The 22955-nt window shown below is 33.3% G+C and overlaps 1 protein-coding gene across 3 annotated transcripts in view; it reads right to left on the reverse strand.

Moving 5' to 3' along the window:
• Window positions 1-22955, reverse strand: part of LOC138714700 (probable chitinase 2) — a 66046-nt gene that overhangs the window by 15984 nt on the left and 27107 nt on the right. For all 3 annotated transcript variants that reach the window (XM_069846769.1, XM_069846770.1, XM_069846771.1), the window contains exons 7-9: window positions 22078-22237; window positions 18840-18936; window positions 10952-11167 (exon numbers count right to left, since the gene is read on the reverse strand). In XM_069846769.1, coding sequence (XP_069702870.1) covers window positions 10952-11167; window positions 18840-18936; window positions 22078-22237 — 473 coding nt within the window. The remainder of the gene's footprint in view (window positions 1-10951; window positions 11168-18839; window positions 18937-22077; window positions 22238-22955) is intronic.

Below are 22955 nucleotides of genomic sequence, written 5' to 3' on the forward strand. Positions count from 1 at the left end.
TTACATTCAGTTAAAACAAAATTAAATAAAATTAGAAATTATAATCGAAGGTGTAGAGAGATTGCAAGAATATGACATAAATTTGCGATTTTATACATAATTTTAAGCAATAGTAAAAAGATAATGCACAAAATTGACTTAGTTACAAATTAAACACCTAATATATAGGTGGTTTGCGATAATAAAGAAATAAAAATAAAATTACTTACGGTTACAAACTACGAGTATATACCTGTCATCAAATACTGAACAATAGTAAAATCTATTAATACAAACATAGTTATTGTTGTTATTACTATTATTATGTCCCAAAGAGAGACAACTTGTTTTAGATAGTGCATTAGGATTTTATATCATCATTAATTTACATACACTTAATAGCTACAGTCTTGCGTGGATGTGGTGTATAAACTCTGTGAATTGTTTATAACAACATTTTTTCCTAAGTAAATGGTAAAGGGGTGTGCAGTAATTTAAATTGCAGTCCGAGATATGATATCTTAAAAAGTGTCGTTTTCTTTCGAACGCTGGACAGTGAAAAATCAAATGTTCAACAGTTTGATTGTCTTTGCATATGCACAGAGATTCTTCTGCACTTTTGATCCTAAATCTTTCAAAGTAGGAACCGAATTTTCCATGGCCGGTCATAAATTTACAGAAATGGTTATATTATAGTCTTTTGCAACTGTGTTTAATGAATATATTGACTTTTGACGATCATCTTCTGAAGTGGCCAATAGAACCTGGTCATCTGCGAAGAGGATTGTATCTATTTTGGTCCGTCTGTTTATGGGAACACAGCCTCTGTTTGGAATATTTTAACAATTACTGTATTAGCATTGTTTATTACCTTGTACAGAAATAATATGTACAGTATGTCAAAATTCTGTAGCTCCTATAATATTAAAGATGGATACCGTAAAGAGGGGTGACTTTGAACGGCGAGGTGACTTTGAACAGTAATTTAGCGCCTTTCTAAATTAAATGCTGTGCCCAATTGCGATAAAACTGTTTAAGTTGTCAATAAACTAGTTCAGTTCTTTCGCAATAGGGTACAGCATTTAATTTAGAAAGGCGCTAAATTACTGTTCAAAGTCACCTCGGCATTCAAAGTCACCCCACTGTACAGTAGCCTCTGTTTGGAATATTTTAACAATTACTGTATTAGCATTGTTTATTACTTTGTACAGCAATAATATGTACAGTATGTCAAAATTCTGTAGCTCCTATAATATTAAAGATGGATCTAAACATGTTGTTTATTAACTATGTAATCAAAATTTCTGAATATGGTTTCAGATTAGAAGTAGGACTAGTGATTTGAAAATTATAAGCATTTAACTACACAACAATAAAGGTGAGAGGCAGATGTTTAGCAACTATAGTGTTTCATATACAGGGCTTTAATTTCAAAACTTCCCAGTTTAAATAACTAATTATTTAAATTGAATTCAATTTAAAAATCACGCCAATTTAGATGTTGAGGGGAAGTCTGAAATCAGACTTAATTGCATTTAACATTTCACCCCCACCCCCAGCCTCCCCCACTTTGAAATTTCAATATTTTTTTACTTAAATATGAAAGACCAGTCAATTATTTATACACCATTCTACGCTCTTATTTACCTGTTTATGTTCTGCGTACTGTGTACTTAGCTCTGTTTCAATCAATAATTCAGTATGGTATCTTAGGTTGGGGAGGAATGGCAAAATCGACTCCCCATCCTTTAAATTTGCTTCAAAAAAGAATTACCAAAATTTGTCTATATAAACCTTTTGATTACCCAACAAAATTAATTTTTCAGGAATTTGGTGTATCAAATCTAGAACAAATTTATAAACAAACATTGCTGATTTACTTCCATAAAAACCACAATAAATTTAAATTTGATCCTCACGAATACCATACCAGACAAAATTACACTTTCTTTCTAAATATTCCGAAATGCCACACAACTGCCGGATTAAAACACAGCAGAAGTTTTGGACCCAAAATATATAATGAATTAATTAGAGCTTACCCTGAGCTAAGCACACTTAACGCACATAGATTTAAGAAACAAATCAGATTAATTACTTAATTGTTTAAGCTAATGGAGTTAAAAATTGATACTCTAATATTTATGTACTTTTGTATTTTCTATTTGTATATAGACCCTATTATTACATGCTGTATTATTTTACCATTTATTAATGTTATTGTGCTCAATGAACTCTCTTAATTTTGTGATATATTTTGTATAACTGATCTGAACTGCGCCCGAGCACGAGCTTCTGCTCTTTAGGGGCTGCAATGCCTAATGTAGCTCAAGTGTAAAGTATTAAATAAATTATTATTATTATTATTATTATTATTATTATTATTATTATTATTATTATTATTATTATTATTATTACACCTCATTCATTTGTTTTCATATCTTTTGTTTTCCATCGTCGCCTGGCAACCTGAATTGTTGTTATTGTTGATTAGAGCTGAAGAGAATAAAGCTACAAGAACTTATTGAGTATTTCATGTAATAATTGTGTTTGTGTATTAAATTATTTTAAAATGGTGTATACCCTTCAAGAGAGAACATAAATCATCCTTATTGATTAAATTTAGGAAATTACACAAAATAAGCTGTGTTTTCATCCTACAATCACCTGATAACAAAAATATATGTTCCCAGGCGACGATAGAAAACAAAAGATGCAAAAACAAATTAATGAGATGTATAAACAATTGAATGCTCTTTCATATTTAGGTATAAAAATATAGGGGTGCCATTTGAAATTTCAAAGTGGGGGAGGCTGGGGGTGGGGGTGAAATCTAAAATGCAATTAAACCTAATTTCAGACTTCCCCCTCAATATCTAAATTGGCGTCTTTTTTTTTTTGTAACTGAATTCAATTTAAATAATTAGTTACTTAGACTGGGAAGTTTTGAAATGAAAGTCCTGTATAAATATTATAGACCTATTTTAAGTATAATTAATTCAAATTAAAGTGACATTTTCAATTGTAAAGGGTATGCTATTATTGAAAATAAATTATGGATAAAAGACAACATACAGGACAGTAACTTGTTACATGTTTCACTGGCTAAAAAGTAATTTTTAACAGAATACATGTTTATGTCAAACTCTTTATTTTTTTTAATTATTCTTCTTATGCAACTCTGCACTTTAGAGCATGCCCACGAAATTGCGGACCTATTTCGACCACATTTCAACTCAAGGCTAAATATAAAATTTCTGTACCTTCAGGGTGGGTAATACTTTAGTTTAAAATAGATAACTCTGCATTTTATTTGGTTACCAAGGAAAGTTAGCATCAGTTGATATGAAGACACTTTCTTCGTTTTAAATAATTATGTAGAATCAAGAGCTTCTTTACTAGGAAGTTTATGGCCTGGCAAAGGAGAGAATGGAGAGGAAGCCACCCAGCACCACTCCAATTGTTCCCAGCTTCAAGTTCGTATTATAATGTTACTACGTGTAGGATAAAATCTCTATCATAGAGATATTAGTCTGATAGGATTGAGAAATTCTTTTTTGTAAAATTTGCCTATGTTGGGATTTTCTTATTCTTTGTCAACATTAATAATAATAATAATAATAATAATAATAATAATAATAATAATTCTTTATTTTATACTGGCAGAGTTAAGGCCATAGGGCCTTCTCTTACACTCTACCAGGTCACAAAGTATAGAGGCAGTTAAAATTGAACAAGAAGTTAAAGAACAGAATACTAACATATTACAATAACAATAATAATAATAATAATAACAATAATAATAATAATAATAATAATAATGATAATAGCATAATAAAATCGACACTAAACAACATGAAAATAATACAATAATAGAAAAAAGAAAGTAAAATACATTGGAATATAGTAAAAGCAAATGGTTAATATGGAAAATGTAAGGTAGAATAGACGTTTGAGATGGGCAGGGCATGTAGCACGTATGGGCGAATCCAGAAATGCATATAGAGTGTTAGTTGAGAGACTGGAGGGAAAAAGACCTTTAGGGAGGCCGAGACGTAGATGGGAGGATAATATTAAAATGGATTTGAGGGAGGTGGGATATGATGATAGAGACTGGATTAATCTTGCACAGGATAGGGACCGCTGGCGGGCTTATGTGAGGGCGGCAATGAATCTTCGGGTTCCTTAAAAGCCATTTGTAAGTAAGTAAGTAAGAATATAACAAAATGGAATGTAATAAAATAATAATAAAAAAGAAAAGAAATACAAATATTAAATAAAATTCACAATAAAAAGGTTATGATAATAAATTCATCGGCTGATAAAGAGAACAATAAGGGGAAAGGAAGGAAAGAAATATATAGCCTATATTTTTACAAAACTATCGCAGATAAAAGGACTTATAACTGAATGGAATCTGAATTGAAAAAGTGCAATTTTAATTTATTTTTGAAACTAGACAATGTCCGACAGTCTTTGACATGTTGTGGTAGAGAGTTCCAGACATTCATGACAATGTCAATTTTGTATTTTTAATTAATTACAATTTTATATTTAGGAAACTGAATTACAGTAGGCCCTATATCTAACTATGGTTACGTCATCCACTGTCACACATAAACACATGCTGCCTTACTTTAGAAAGGGACTTCCCTGTGATGCCTAACCACTTCCTTATTATGGATTGCGTCATTTCTGCTTCCAGTGCTAGTCTTCAGTTCCATGCTAGGTACTGATTGGACCACTGCAGTGTATATATCATTCCGTGATGTCTGTTTCAGCTGCTCCCTTCTTGTAATGTGCATGTGATGAAATTAATATTTTTCTTTTCTATTTCGTGTTAATTTTACTTTGTTTCACTACTGTTTATAACGACGAATTAGGTGCATCTACCCCAAAGAAGAAAAGAAAAAGTGCGTGGTGAATTAACAAAAGTAAAAAAAAACTGTGGTATAGCCAGACACTTCAAGATTCGTGGTTAACAGAACAAGATTTTAAATATTGTTTAAGCAAGGCTGAAAACGTAAGTAAGGCTAAATGCGTAGCATGTAATAAAGAACTTGTATCCCGAAAAAGGTAACTCATAAGGCATGGTGCATCTAAAGCTCACAAAAAAATGAAGTACAAATAAATTTTACAAGCATCAGAACAAGAGAGGGAGGGAGGGAATAGAAAAAGATTTTAAATATTGTTTATTTTATTTTAGTAGGTTATTTTACGACGCTTTATCAACAGCTTAGGTTATTTAGCGTCTGAATGAGATGAAGGTGATAATGCCGGTGAAATGAGTCCGGGGTCCAGCACCGATAGTTACCCAGCATTTGCTCGTAATGGGTTGAGGGAAAATCCCGGAAAAAACCTCAACCAGGTAACTTGCCCCGACCGGGAATCGAACCCGGGCCACCTGGTTTCGCGCCAGACGTGCTAACCGTTACTCCACAGGTGTGGACTAAATAAATATTGTTTAAGCAAGATTGAAAACGTAAGTAAGGCTAAATGCATAGCATGTACAGAACAAGATTTTAAATATGTTTAAGTAAGACTGAAGACATAAGTAAGGTTAAATAAATTAGTAACTTGTTAAACAGCTTAGTAAACAAGTGAAAACATAAATTAGAATATTAATAGCAAAACATTTAGGAATGGTAAATAGAGTGAAGCGAGCTATTATTATTATTACTATTGTTGCTGTTATTATTATTATTATTATTATTATTATTATTATTATTATTATTATTATTATTATTATTATTATTTACTTACTTACAAATGGCTTTTAAGGAACCCGAAGGTTCATTGCCGCCCTCACATAAGCCCGCCAGCGGTCCCTATCCTGAGCAAGATTAATCCAGTCTCTATCATCATACCCCACCTCCCTCAAATCCATTTTAATATTATCTTCCCATCTACGTCTCGGCCTCCCTAAAGGTCTTTTTCCTTCCGGTCTCCCAACTAACACTCTATATGCATTTCTGGATTCGCCCATACGTGCTATATGCCCTGCCCATCTCAAATGTCTGGATTTTAAGTTCCTAATTATGTCAGGTGAAGAATACAATGGGTGCAGTTCTGTGTTGTGTAACTTTCTCCATTCTCCTGTAACTTCATCCCGCTTAGCCCCAAATATTTTCCTAAGAACCTTATTCTCAAACACCCTTAACCTATGTTCCTCTCTCAGAGTGAGAGTCCAAGTTTCACAACCATATAGAAGAACCGGTAATATAACTGTTTTACAAATTCTAACTTTCAGATTTTTGGACAGCAGACTGGATGATAAGAGCTTCTCAACCGAATAATAACACGCATTTCCCATATTTATTCTGCGTTTAATTTCCTCCCGAGTGTCATTTATATTTGTTACTGTTGCTCCAAGATATTTGAATTTTTCCACCTCTTCGAAGGATAAATCTCCAATTTTTATATTTCCATTTCGCACAATATTCTCGTCACGAGACATAATCATATACTTTGTCTTTTCGGGATTTACTTCCAAACCGACCGCTTTACGTGCTTCAAGTAAAATTTCCGTGTTTTCCCTAATCGTTTGTGTATTTTCTCCTAACATATTCACGTCATCCGCATAGATAAGAAGCTGATGTAACCCGTTCAATTCCAAACCCTGCCTGTTATCCTGAACTTTCCTAATGGCATATTCTAGAGCGAAGTTAAAAAGTAAAGGTGATGGGAATGACGGATTTGAACTGGAATGCATCAAATCCACCATGTCCAGGTAAGATTGATGAGAAATAAATGAATTAATTAAGTGAATAAATAAATGAATAAATAAATAAATAAATATGCAAATCTGGCTTTCAAATAGTAGCTCCCTGTAAAGCAGGTTTGAATAATTTCAAGGAAAAATTGTTCCGGGACCAGGTACTGATCCCGTGACCCTTTGCTTAGCGCACGAATGCTCAACCAACTGAGCTACCCCAGGAACTATACACGACACTGTCACAATTTTTCCTTTATATCCACACAACTCAAATGACGAGACGCCAGAACCCAACTTTGAGTGCACACAAATTCTGTGTAACTTAAATTGTGGCTTCTTGTTAACGTACCTCCAGTAACGAATATATTAGGCAAATCTGGCTTTCAGGTGGTAGCTCCCTATAAAGCAGGTTTGAATAATTTCAAGGAAAAATTGTTCCGGTACCGGGTACCGATCCCGTGACCCTTTGCTTAGCGCACGAATGCTCAACCGACTGAGCTACCCCAGGAACTATACACGACACTGTCACAATTTTTCCTTTATATCCACACAACTCAAATGGGCTGACAAGACGCCAGAACCCAACTTTGAGTGCACACAAATTCTGTGTAACTTAAATTGTGGTTTTCTGTTAACGTACCTCCAGTAACGAATATTAAGCAAATCTGGCTTTCAGGTGGTAGCTCCCTATAAAGCAGATTTGAATAATTTCATGGTGTCGTGTATAGTTCCTGGGGTAGCTCAATCAGTAGAGCATTCATGCACTAAGCAAAGGGTCCCGGGATCAATACCCGGCCCCAGAACAATTTTTCTTTGAAATTATTCAAATAAATAAATAAATAAGGCTAAATGCATAGCATGTAATAAAGAACTTGTATCCCCAAGAAAGGTAACTCATAAGGCATAAATGCATCTAAAGCTCACAAAGAATGAAGCACAAATAAATTTTACAAGCATCAGAACAAGTGAGTGAGTGAATGAATTAACAAAAGTAAAAAATTGTGGCATAGCCAGACACTTCAAGATTCGTGGTTAACAGAACAAGATTTTAAATATGTTGTTGTTTTCTAATGCCAGGCATTTGACAATGAAGTCATTTGACCTCTTGCACTCCAATATTTTTCAAAGATATTATCATGACCAGCCACTGAAGCACAGATTTTGAGATGTTCCGAATCCATTTCTTGGTTTGAGTTGCACAATGGACAGTTAGGGGACTGATATATTCCAATTCTATGTAGGTGTTTGGCCAAACAATCATGGCCTGTTGCCAATCTAAATGCAGCTACAGACGATTTTCGTGGTAAATCGGGAATTAACTGTGGATTTTGATGCAGATTTTAAATATTGTTTATGCAAGACTGAAAACGTAAGTAAGGCTAAATGCGTAGCATGTAATAAAGAACTTCTATCCCCAGAAAGGTAACTCATAAGGCATAGTGCATCTAAAGCTCACAAAATGTTTAAGATCTGTCTATATCGAAACGTGACCTATCAATATCATTGGCTACTGTAGTAACAATGTGAATGTAATGACAGGTGGCAATAATTCTTTCATGTTCAGTCTGCTAAATGAAAATTCAGATATTTTTGTAAATACTTCTATATGCCATTCACTTCATTTATTGCCAGCAAAGCATGTGAATTTTTCTCTATAATAGTAACCAACAACACTGTTTGTACAGCAACTTTGTTGGTTTGAGTAATGTACGAATCACTGAGGAGATGCTATGATGATAATGAATTTACAAACTTGGCTTGACGAATTTTTTAATTTCAAACCAGCAGACTCTTCAGATGTATAATCGAAAAACTACCTCAGTGTTAGCAGAGAGTCATAGACAGTGGCGGCTCGTGACTTTTTAAACGTATGTACTTGTGGTGGCGGAGGGCGGCGGTACGATCATCCACTCCTCCTCTTTACCCTTCTTATATTGGCTGCTTTCGCCAGGTGGACGGCACATTGGAAGGATTGGATGTGCGCAGTGGAAGACTTTTAGAAATGAATAGTGTGAATTTGTAAAACAAATATAATTAACAATAATAAGTAACAATGTACATAAATGAAAAATGAAATAACAATAAATATGAAGTGGGTGAGTGAAAATAGGACAAACTAATCTGAAATGATATCCCCAGGATATGTAAATCATGTAAGTATCACAAGGCTGAGGCCAACACACTTATAAGTGATTAAACAATCTAATATGGCCGTCTCTCGACAATCTGTGACTAACCTATTAGCCATATGTTCATGAACCACTCTTTAAAAATATATATATATATATATATATATATATATATATATAAACTATCTAAGTATGAATCTGAACACAACACCCAGCCGACACATTAACTTAATACATGATCCATTCGAGCATAGATACCACTCGAACTGAGTAACCAAACTATAAATACATAGACACTCAATAAGAGAGAAACTACCCAGCATAAGACATTACATGAATGATCACTATACATTACCCATTGCACATAGTGCTCACATACTCTGTGCAAATTGCACTAACACAAATCTCTGCACTTTACAAAATGAACACCCAACGGAGAGAGAGAGGGATGGAGACAGATACACGTAATAAGTAACAGACGATAATTCCAATCTCAGAGATCGTTTAAATAGCAACAAACTCGACGCATATAATAACAAATAGCAGCGAAGAAAAGCAATAATCAAATAGAGCAGGGAATACACTAAAACAATATGTGAGACCGTAATCGCTGCTTTATCACTCTAACCGTCTCGGAACATGAACTCACGTTTCAAATCAAATCTCATTACATAATTCGCAAATACAATTTACCTCAAACACATATACCTCACAAATATGTTACTCAGTGCAAATACTAAAACTTGCCCCCAAGACGTATCGCTAGCAAGCGATGTTTCAAACTACGATCCACTAAAATCCCAAACACACACGACGCAATATAACTACTCCACTGATCTATCTCCAACACGTACAAAGCCCGAGTCACGTTGTCTATATCTGCCGCGTACCAAAATCCTAAGTCTTGTTAAATGTTTCTGCCGCATACGAGAGCTTGAATCTGAGCCAACTGTTTCCGTGTATCTCCCACGTACGAGAGCCTAAGTCTTGTTAAGTGTATCTGCAGCGTACCGGAACCCGAGTGACGCTCCGTGTATCTCCATTAAAACAGGTAAACTCTCTCCCCCTCTATCCTCGTGAGACGTAATGAACGGCCAATAGGGTTATTTGGGAAAGAACAAATGAAGGGATTGATAGCGCTATCTATACTGTGACGTCTGAGAGCGCTCTGACGGATGAAGTGACGTACTAGGTGAACGGGCATGGTCGTGGGCACGGCTCATACTACAATAATAATAATAATAATAATAATAATAATAATAATAATAATAATAATAATAATAATAATAATAATAAAAGCACTCATCCTAATAACTAAAACTGAAGTCCGTTCTCCTTCCTGTTGGCGAACTTGTCTATAACCTTAGTATTGAAAAATGTTATGTTTTGTTTAACGACGGTAGCAACTGCCTAGGTTATATCAGCGTCGCAGTGTGCCGGAATTTTGTCCTGCAGGAGTTCTTTTACATGCCAGTAAATGTACTGACATGAGTCTGTCGCATTTAAGCACATTTAAATGCCATCGCCCTGGATATATGTCTAATTTTATGAACTAGAAGAATTGAAAACGATGGCTAAAAACTACATTTCTAATAGAAGAAATAAATGTTTCGTATTTAAATACATTTTTAATAAATGAAGTTTTAGGTACTAAATACATAAGTTGGCTATTCTGTTCTGGCTACTCTTTGGTGAGCACAGAAGGGACAGCAGTTTGAAGACGTTTTTGGTGCTTGCGGGGAAGTGAAAAGGATAACTCAAGCACGAGCATTTCTCCATGTCGACATTTTTCCTGTGCTTAGCTCATCTCGCACTACTGTGGAGGGTGAAGGTTGAAACTTGTCAAGGCGGAAGATTCAAATGCTTTAACAATATAGAATGGAAACATACTGTAACTATTTAAATTAAACAAATATTTTTGAGGTTTTTAAAACAAACCATATTTTTCTCTTATTTTTTATTATGTGCTGTAGCACATGAGCACATAAGGACCGGCCGCCCCTGGTCATAGATAATGTAGGACAATATATTACTCATTAATTTCTGAAACTTTTGTCACAGTGAAAAAATGCTACAAACTTTTGCATCAATCCAACATATCTCTGGGCAACTCTTAAGTAGTACTCACCACATTGAGTGGGTCGCCTGTACGCAGGGCATACAGAGGAGCATTTGGACCAGTTTCTGGTCCCCAATGCGTATAGTAAGCATAGCACATTGCAAACATGTAGTCGAGATACTTGCTGATGGCTGGGACATCGTACGATCTCGCTATTACATCCGGCAACACTCCAAGTGGTACTGTCAGCAATAAGTTATATTTGTCGAACTCCTCACGCAGCTCCTGTAAGTAAAACACCACTCTCATCAATACTATGCGGGAAAGTTTCCTACAGAGTCTTCTCCATCCTTCATTCATTAAATCGCCTAAAAAAAATTTTCTACCCTTTCAATTAAAAATAATTCTCATATAAATATTGGTGCTGCCACATTTTGACTATTGCGACATTCTATAGTCCGGGTCAGCTTACTTCATACCCTAAGAGTGAAACCTAACCATTTTTCCCCCCATTACTACATATCCTAGTGGATTGTGGTGATTTTCTAGTTTGTAGGTTTAATTTTCTTTTGCCAACTTCGTTTCGAATTTCGATACTGACGAATACTACAAATGGTAGTGATTTTGTAACTGGTATGTTGGCAGCTGAGACAAATATCGACAATATTTGTCGGTACTGGAGTTCCATGAAATTAAAATTGTACTAGATTTCTGAGCCGGTTTCTGGAAGCTAGTGAAATTTGAACACAGTAATAATTAATTAATATCAGTATTAATATTAATACATAATAGGCTTAGTTGTTTTATGTGTTGCATTGTGGTTGTAATTCAAGACTATAGTCAGGTTAGTTTTCGGAGTCAGTACTAACAATTTCATGTGGTCAAACAAAATACATTTTTAGGTTAGGTCTCGTGAGTCAATTGTTTAGTCAAACGAATGAATTTCGTATTGCCAGACAAAATACTTGCCATGTTGATCCCTTTCCCGTACAGTTTGCCTTCGAAAATATGTTACAAATTACTGAATTATTTAGAATAACTTTCCAACATAAAGTATGGTAAGTAAATAAGTCATTTACTACTTAGGATCGTGTGATATCTGGTAACAGTTGGCAACACTGACAAGACAGCAATATTTGCTGCTTAGGAACTGTTCTTATGTGATCCTCACTATAGTAACAGATTTAAATTCTAACTTAGCCCAAAGATTGCAGCGCATTCATAATGCCTGCATACATTTCATTTGCAACATCCGCAAATATGACCACATTACACCTTTCTTTGAAACGCTCCAATGGGTAAGATTACAGGACCGAAGATATTCACTAATTTTCCTATACTGCATCATCAATACTTCTTCGCCTAACTATCTCTCAGTGCATTTTAATTTCTTGTCCTCTTATCACAGCATCGGTACTCGTTCTAAAAATGACCCTTTATTATTTCTGCCTTGCCATAAAACAGCTCACTATTCTTCTTCTTTAACAGTATCAGCAATTCGTTTCTTGAACTCCCTACCCAGCTCCCTCAGGAACTGTCGAACGATATTTCAATTTAAGAATGGTTTCACTCATATCTCATAGATAGGAAACAGAAAGTTGAAATCAATACAACTATGAAATCTACATCGACCTGGGGAACTATTAATAATGGATTCCTCAAGGATCAATATTAGGTCCCCTACTTTTTCTAGTAGTTTATAAATGATCTTGCCCCCCTTATAAAAGATGTAGGTTATCCAATATTATTTGCAGATGACACAAGTATAGTAATTACAGCCAATAACTCCAACATATTCCAATCTTCAACAGAGGAAATTCTCTTCAAAATATGTGACTGGTTCTCAGTCAATAAATTAGTATTAAATTGTAACAAAACTAACATAATTCAATTTAAATCCTGTCCAAATTCAACGTCGCAAATTTCTAGCGCAATAATTAACAATAGATCCCTATTAGAAACAACAACAACCAAATTTCTTGGCTTAAAAATCGATAATGTGTTAAATTGGAAAAATCATATTAAAGAAATTACCCCCAAACTAAATTCAGCTTGTTTTGCTATTAGATCTATGCAAAAGATAGTAAATATCAATACCTTAAAAACAATATACTTTGCATACTTCCACTCGGTAATGAGTTTTGGAATAATATTCTGGGGAAATTCCACAGATAGTAACAATATATTTCTATTACAAAAAAGAGTAATTAGAATAATAGTAGGTGCCAAATCTAGGGAATCGTGTAGGACTATTTTCAAAAAATTACAAATAATGCCCATGGCTTGGCAGTATATCTTTTCATTAATAGTCTTCCTCATATGTAATCGTGAAAACTTTGTAACTAATTCAATAGTTCATAGCATAAATACACGTCAAAAAATGACTTTCATACTCCATCGGCAAGTCTATCGTGCTATCAAAAAGGAGTGCGTTATATGGCAGTAAAAATTTTTAATAGCCTCCCTATCGATATAAAAAATGAAACTCAAAACATAAAATTATTTAGGGCCAAATTAAAGAAGTACCTAATTTCTCACGTCTTCTATTCTGTAGGTGAATTCATGACATTCAATAACACTTCATGAAATTGATACTAAAACTAAGTGTTGTACTATATTGTAAATCTCGTCTGTATATATTTCATCTAGACTGTGACTATAAATTAAGATTTTATAATAGTATTAAGTTTTTTGACTTGTTCCATATTCTAGCTGTAAGCATGTATGAATACCATGGAATGTTAATAAATACGATACAATACAATGCAATACAATGCAATACAATACAAAAGAGTGAATTGATTAAACACATGACCAGTATTCAGGTTTAATTCTCGTTTGTGTGTATATGTGTATATATGTAATTTTTCTCAGTGTTGTATAGTTATAATTTACATTTGAATTTGTTATTCTTGTAATTTGTAATATTGGTTCACTTACTTTTTTAACATTAACAGGATTCATCGGAAAAAATCATCTTCGCAACAAAATTAGCCTTTATAATAAACCTGTAGAACAGGTCTCATGTTTTAAATATTTGGGTTATCATTTGAGCTATGAACAAGACAAAGATATTTCTACAAAACTGAATACTTTATCTATGCAATGAATACCATTAGTAACATTTTCAAACCTTCTCTTGTCCAAAAACATACAAGAAATAAAGCCTACAAATCATTGGCGAGACTGTTCTCATATATGAAAGTATGAAAATGAAGCTTGGGCCATATGTAAATGTGTGAACACTGAATCACTGCCAATGAAATGAAGTTTTTAAGAAGAACTGCTGGCTATACTAGATTAGACAAGAAGAAAAATTAGGATATTTTGAAAGAATTAAATATTGACCCAATTTTATAGAAAATTCAAAATTATAGACAGAAATGGAAATGTCATATACTCAGGAAGCCTAAAACAAGGATACCAGGACAAGCACTAAATTACCGCCCTTTAGGAACAAGATCTTTGCGCCGTCCGCTGAAATGATGGAGTGAGACCGTTAATACATGATAGGAAGAAGAAGAAGAACTTAAAACTAAAGTGTTTCAGCCCACCCAATGTTTTCTCATTTTATCAACCAGCAGGACATCATACAACAAATTTTGACGCGGAAATAATGGCTATTCATATCTCACTCCAACACCTACTATACAGAATAGATAAATTTCAAAATACTGTCATTCTCTCTGATTCTAAAGCAGCATTATACGCAATAAATTCATATAAAATGATGTCAATCCAAATTAAAGAATGTCACAAAATGATCCAACAACTTCAAAAACTACAGAAAAGAATTCAATTGCAATGGATACCTGCACATTGCGGAATTGTTGGAAATGAAACTGCTGACTTTCTTGCCAAAAAAGGATCCAATTTAATTCAGAATACAAATACAAGCCTACCTTTTACATCCATCAAAAGACTAATTAAAAATAAATATAAAATCAAGCAAAACCAAGCACTATGTACCGAAGCCAAAGATAAAAAATGGAGCATTTTAATAAAAAAAAACAGAAATTATTCCAGAAATCCCACGTAAATCTGCAGTAGCAAAATTCAGACTGCTTACAGAACACGATGATTTGGCCAAACACTTGAATAAAATAGGAATTTACACAAATCCAAATTGCCCTCTATGCAACAAAGAAGAAGAAATGACTGAAGATCATCTCATAACCTGTGAAGTTCTACCTGATGGATCCACCACAGAGAAATATTGGAGAGCAAGAACGCTAATGGCTTCGTTGCCAAAGCCCGGCATTAGATAACAACAACAACAACAACATGTTTTCCAAAATTTGGCGCCACTGCACACCATGTCTTCGAGCTTTGTTACAAAGAAAGTACTGTACTGAAATCAGCAGACTCAAATATGTTGATTGTCATTTTTCAATGGACAGAGTAAAGTGTGAAAAGTTTTCTATTAATTAAAATTCTAACTGATGAACGTTATTGAACAAGTAATGACTACTTCACTGTGTTAATATAAATTCTGGTGGTTAATTACCTGACTGACTAGTTTCGACGTGGTTTTTTCGTAATCCTCTGAATCCAGCAATATTTTCTAGTTATTTGTTGTAGTGAGGTGTGTTCATAATTGTGTCGAAAAGGGTGTGTGTTTTGAAATTCAGTTGAGTGTTCAGGATGTATTGTGGGTGTGTTTTTGTGTGTTTGTAAATTTCGTATTGTTCTAGAGTGTCAAGTTTCTGATTTCTTGGCTGGATATGTAGTGTTTTCATGTTAGTGTCTATGTTGCTGTAGTTGTGGTTGGAGTCTGTTAAATTCTAAATTGTATTTATAAAAAATGTAATTATTTTAGATTTTTTTTAGAGTAACTCCACCTCAGAGTCTTTAACTACAGCTGCAAATTCTTGCAACTGAAATTATTTGCAAACTTATTGGTAAAATCGACACCGCTTGTAGCATTACCTATGATAATCGCTCTGAAGTAAAATAGTTATTTATGGTACTTGTGAGGTAAGTGCATCTTTATTGCGCGAGTGGAAAGATTTAAGCACAAGGTGCAATAAAGATCACGCTCACAAGTACCATACGTAATTTTATCCATGACCATAACGAAAAATTATGTTTTATAAAAGAAAACATGTTGAAAATAAGTCCTCATATAATCACATTTATCATAGCATGGATTTTAGAATCGATACGTGTACTAGGTAGGTCATGATGTAAGAGGCCATGACTAGTGAAGAATGGTATCTAAGGCGTTGGATAAATAACAAATTATAATTAATTATATAATTTTAATATATATTTTTTCATTTTAAACGTGTATTTTCATCTTTTTGAAGTTTCAGGGATTATTTAGAAGTGTTCAAGGGACTAATGTCATTAAAATAATTTCACATTTTACTTCTGTAAACTTAAGAGGAATATTAAAACTTAATTAATCATCGTGTCTGTTTAGCTCAGTTGGCTAACGCGTATTGTTATAAAATCCTATAAACCCAACTTCGCAGGTTCAAATCTCCTCGCATCCCAAAAGGTAAATTATTACAAAATTTTAAAAAGATGCATATTAGGTATGGATGTAATGTACAAATTACGACGTAGCAGATAGAGAAAAGAGAAGGAGATTGAAGGTTACATCATAGACCCTACTGTGAGATTCGAATCACACGAACACCAGCCAGAAGAAGTACACGAGGAAAAAAGGAATATATGAACCTTCTATCAGTTTTTATAAGGACAAATACCATCTGGAATCCATCGTCATTACGGGACTAATGATAGGAGCCCGTGGGACCATACCCCGGTTCCTAGTCGACTTCTGTAAATCTTTTGGCCTGCATAAAAGTATTTTAAGAGATCTAACAATTGCAGCACTCAAAGGCTCAATAGCTATTTTCAGGCATCATACATATGGACCATGACTAATTCGCATCTCCTTGACGTTACTTCGTTTAACATCATGTGTTTCAATATAATTCAAATTGTTTATTTTTCACTCTAACAACAATTTATCACTAAGCCTCAAGGCTTTTACTCTATTGTATCATGGTACTCTTTGTCGATGGCAACCTGTAGTGGTTACAGGAAGAAATTAAATTAAATTAAATTAAATTAAGAAATGGTAATAAAGAAGTAGAGGTAGTGACATCTAGTAACTAATATATTAACTTCTTGAGTAATAGTTCAATGGAAAAGTATATGTGTGTGCCCGGGTACTAGGAAAATACTAATGAACTGTGAGATAAAGTTCAAACTCTGAGGTAAAGTCTTTATCTCACTAGTGGAATAAAGTAATGTTGAATAAAAGCCTACTTTACAAACGCAAAAGTATTTAGTAAAGGCATGTTTTTCGTTATGGTCATGGATAAAAGATATTTTCATGTGATTACCAATAGAAATTTCAGCTTTCAGTCAACCACTTTAACCTACGGTATTCGCAGTGAGGAAAGAGTTCCTACTACCCATTTCTGATCAGAGGAGACAGAAAGTAAGGCTGAATTCCCAATGAAAAGTGGAAATAATTCTATATTCACAATTAATTTACCATTTTTCACTTGATACGAACTTCATAATTTAAATTGTCGTTTAATTTTGCATCGTACAAAAAATTACAAACAAAGTGACTGGCACTGATTTGGACTGCATCTCATTTTTTTTTTTATTTAAAATAAAGACCCACTATTCTTTAATAAATTATTGTGCATACCGCATGTGTATCATTGCTGGATAAATCGTTTCGTAGTAATTGAATGTGAACGAAATCCATCAACTGTTTCTAAGGAGAAATCGCTATACTCAAATGGACAGCACAAACAAATCTATTGCACTTTTTCGTGAAAATTTCGAAATTATTTTTTTAAGACATCACAATACATTCTCTATACACTTCGCATATGAAGATATTAAAATTAATTAATTAAAATTTATTTATTTATTTATTTATTTACTTATTTTTTATTTATTTATTTTTTTATATTTATTTATTTTTTTTAAATTAATTAATTAATTAATTTATTTATTTTTTATTTATTTATTATTTATTTATTTACTTATTTACTTATTTACTTATTTAGTCCTGCTCATTCAGAAGAAAGCAATAAGAATTATCACACAAGAACCAAGCAAAGCACATTGTAAACCACTGTTCATACAGGAGTCCATCTTAACAGTTGTTAATGAATATATTCTGGAACTCCTTCTTTACATCAAGAAAAATCTTTATGGCTTCACCAGTAGGATGGATAAACATGAGTATAATACTCGGAATAAAGAAAAACTGGACATACCATTTTGCAGACTATCCAAAGTTAAAAGTAGTCCTAACATGTTGGGCTGTAGAATGTTCAACATGTTTCCACAGGAAGTGTCACTTGACATATTCAAAGTCAAAGTGAAAACGTGGCTTCTTAGAAACCCATTCTATTCAGTACAAGAATATTTTGAATCAGAAAAGCAAGCTGTTGATATTTTTTAGGTTTCTTTCTCTGAATTGTATTATTATTCTGTAATATATTAGGAAATTCTCATAAATTGTTAATCAAATCAATATCTGTGATCAGTGTGTTACAATTTTCATCTAGATATTAGCCTAATTTTGATAATCTTGACTCTCAATTGTAAACTCTAAGGAGTATTTGTGATCATTTTGTTTTATGTTTAGTGTTGTAATAGAATAATTTTCATTTTGCACTATAATTTCACACGTGTAATTTGACAATGTCATTAGCTTTTGCTATAACGACAGCTAATAAATACTATACTATACTATACTATACTATACTATTTTTATTTATTTATTTTTTATTTACTTATTTACTTACTTATTTACTTACTTATTTATTTATTTTTTATTTACTTATTTACTTATTTACTTACTTACTTACTTACTTACCGGTACTTACTTACTTATTTACTTACTTATTTAGTTAGTTACTTACTTATTTATTTATTTATTTTCAACACTCTCACATCTGTACATGAAACATACCTTAAGCATTTCCACAAAATACTGCTTATCTGCTGGAACACCTGTAGGTTCCGCTGGAAATTGCCAATGGAAGTCAAATCCGTCAAAATTGTATTTCCTGTGATCAATATAAGAACATAGTATGTAAACAGTGAACAAACTCTTACTTACTTCTTCCTATTCATTTATGCCTTTACTTTTTTCTGTTCTATTTTTTTTTTTTAGATTTCTTTGCTCCTATGGTCACATAAGAACATCTTGAATTCTCCTAGCCAGGTAAAGTATTACTAGCCTACCAGCTTCATCTTACTCCAGTCAGCTGTCATTTTCGAGATTTATGTTGAACACCTACAGTTATTATAGCGGTGAAGGAAATGAAGACAGGATGAATTGGAGGCACATTTACACATTTCCAATCAATTCTTTAAACTGAAAAGGTAAAAGGATAAGAGTGATAATGATGATGGTAATGACAAAGACAATGTTAATTCATTTTTATTTCTTTGATTATTTTTAATATATCATAGACAAAAGCCCCTACATTCTCCATAGTGATTAACTGATACTGAAGCATTTGTCTTTATTATGTGCACACACCTTGAGATCATACATATGAAGCAATATACTCAAGCATTTATTGTTATTACCGTATGTGCACATGACTTGAATAAATATGAAGCAATATACTGAAGCATTTATCTTTATTATGTGCACATATCGATCGTCCAGTTCAAAAGTGCGACAACTCAAAAATTGTCATTTTTTAGTTATTTATACTACTTAAAGCCCCTTTTGGAGCTCTTTCCGATTCAGTATTGAGGTAAGTCATATTTACAACCAAAAAGAAAAAAAAAAAACTGAATAAACTGCTTTAGAAATAATTATAACTATGGACTTTACTAATTCATTATTAGTACATTTCGAAATGTATTAATAATGAACTGGAAGATTGTGATAAACTCGTCCTGAATACTGACTCATTTCTAATTGTCGTGGTTATGAACCAGAACTCTGTGCCTTTATAAGTGATTTATTGAAACTTTCAACTGAAGATATCTCAAAACTTGTTTTTTTGAGTTGTCGCACTTTTGAACTAGACGATCGATATCTTGGGATACATATATTTTGAGAACTCCACACAAAAATGGAAAAATAAATGGGCTACATAGTGCTACTAAAAAAACGTTCAAAATATTTCTTTTTGCAAGTCCTATAAGTTTTGTATATAAGGTACCAATAAAATTAAAAATAGGAAAGCTACAAGCACTATTCCAAACTTTATATTTTTCTTGTTCTTAGGCTCTACAAGTTCATTTGCTGAATATTTTGGCCTTCTCTACAATTTTCCGCCATTCTTTCCAATATTGTGCATATGCCCTCCAAGTTATAATCTTCATTTCTTTCAGGTCGTTTATTACATCATCCTCCCAATTTACTCGCCTGGTATTTATTTTCTGTCTACATAGTCAAGCATTTGATATTCCTTGTCTTCCTGGTGAATAATTTAATATGTTTATTTACTTATTTGTGCCTCGTCCATCATTTACTTAATATGTTTATAGTTTCTTTGCCTATTCATTTATATAAATGTATTTCAATTAACATAACTTCATAGCAGATTACACATTCATGGACTTCTTTATTTTAAGTCTGCTCAAATGAATATTTATTCACTTCTCATTTATTTATTAATTTATTCATTCATTTGTGTCTTATTTTGTTTCTCTGTGTAACAAACTGTTCATTAACATAAACTATAACTTACATGTTTATTTAAATCTGAAATTTACTAAGCTAACTGAAGAACTGGATGTTTCATTGTTACACCAGAAGTGGTAAAGTAAGACCTCTCTGAACTCTGCTAGTCAGATAATATGAAAAATACCCTTTCTGAGGTGAGGCACTTATAAGGTTGTTGTTGTTGTTTTCTAATGCCAGGCGTTTGACAATAAAGTCATTTGACCTCTTGCACTCCAATATTTTTCAAAGATATTATCATGGCCAGCCACTGAAGCACAGATTTTGAGGTGTTCCGAATCCATTTCTTGGTTTGAGTTGCACAATGGGCAGTTAGGGGACTGATATATTCCAATTCTATGCACGTGTTTGGCCAAACAATCATGGCCTGTTGCCAATCTAAATGCAGCTACAGACGATTTTTGTGGTAAATCGGGAATTAACTGTGGATTATGATGCAGAGAGTTCCATTTTTTCCCTTGAGATTGTGTTATCAGATTTTGTTTGTTGAAGTCTAAGTATGTAGATTTAATAAATCTTTTCACAGAGTAATACGTAGATTTAGTAACAGGTCTGTAAGTAGCAGTGCTGCCCTTCTTTGCTAATGCATCCGCATTCTCGTTTCCCAGGATTCCACAATGGGATGGTATCCATTGGAATACAATTCTTTTATTGAGTGATATTAATTGAGAGGGCATTTTAGTTATTTCTGCGGTTTGAGATGAAGATGTGTGTTTAGAGACTATTGATAGAATAGCTGCTTTGGAGTCTGACAATATAACTGCATTCTTAAATTTATTGATGTGGCATAGAAGATTCCTGAGACATTCACTTATTGCAATGATTTCACCATCAAAACTTGTTGTTCCATATCTAAGAGATCTATAAAGTGAGAAGAGACAGCACGTAACACCTGCACCGGCACCTTGTTCTCTGGAGATCAAGGATCCGTTGGTGTATAAATGAAGCCAGTTTTGTGGAGGGTACCTAATATTAATTGTCTCTAAAGACAATTGTTTCATTATTTCAATGCTTACTTCTGATTTCAGTATTTCTTCTGTTAAATTTAGGTTATATTCTATATTTAACAGAGTTAAAGGGTTTGGTTTAATTTGTAAGTTTTCTTTTAAATTCGGGATATTTGTTTTCTGTTTTAATTCTTGAACCATGGTTACGAAACTTTTTTGAGTTTTCAATCTACAGAGAGGACTGTATGAATGTCATTGTTTCCTGGCAATCTGATAAGTTTTTCATATAGAATCAGTGCTTTTTCTTCTATTGTCATTTTGATGCTGTTAATATTAGTGAGGAATCCCATAGAATCTATTGGAGTTGTTTTGATATCACCAGTAATGAGCCTGAGAGCTTGGTTTTGAACATATTCTTTTCGTTTATGAAAGGTGAAGTAATTAAAATTTCTCCACAGTATGTCATATATATCCTACAACTTTTGTAATTGAAGCAATTTCACTCTATTGCTTATAAAATTAATGCAAATAATACTGAACTCAATGCAGCCTACCTGAGGAATTCTGAAACACTCAAGGCAAATTGTGTTCTCTTCACAGGATTGCTTGCCACAATGGAATAATTTTTACTTCTTTCAGCCCAGCCTCCCATACTCAGCAGTACCTTGAGGTGTGGATGTTCTTTCTTCAGTGAAACCATTTTCTCATACGCTCCTGTCACAAAGTTTGTAAATTAAATGTCACATTTTCTGCAACTGAGATTAAGACTACCGGTATACATTCCAAAATAAACTGAAATAAAAGCAATTCTCTTTATAGTTATGAAACAATTCCTCAAATAATAGTCCATACTTGAATAATTTAGAGAAATATTCACTATTTTACCACACAAATATGCCATACTCTACATTATGTACCCATCACTGTAAAAAACAGCTTGTTACGAAACCTAACAATAAGCCTCAGAATGGCGTAGAGCAGGCCTGCACAAGGTTTGCGCTCTCCGAGCCGGCTCACAGCTCATGAGTGGAATGCAGATATTAGCTGCGCTCTGTATAGGGTGGACTGGAAGAAGTGGTGATCTCGTACAAAATATACATAAAAGTAAGTACTATTACGACGTTCATGAAATGAATTCCCGTTCAGTGTTTGCAAAACTATCTTGGACTTATTAATTAATACAGAAATATTTATTTTACAGAAATATTAGAAATTTTATACCTACTTAAATGTACAATATCGTTTTCTTATATTTTTATTTATCAGTACATGAAAACGAGGTTTTATGCTGTTGGCAGCTGAAAGGAACAGTAGCCTACTGATCGTAATGAAACATCAGTTAAAGATGTCCGATGCCTGCCTTTATTAAAGTTGATTATAGAAAACAGTTGCTCACAAATATAAATGTTGAGCCAAACATAGCAATCATTTT

The sequence above is a fragment of the Periplaneta americana genome, chromosome 15 (genome assembly GCF_040183065.1).
Source record: "Periplaneta americana isolate PAMFEO1 chromosome 15, P.americana_PAMFEO1_priV1, whole genome shotgun sequence".
NCBI classification, from domain to species: domain Eukaryota; kingdom Metazoa; phylum Arthropoda; class Insecta; order Blattodea; family Blattidae; genus Periplaneta; species Periplaneta americana.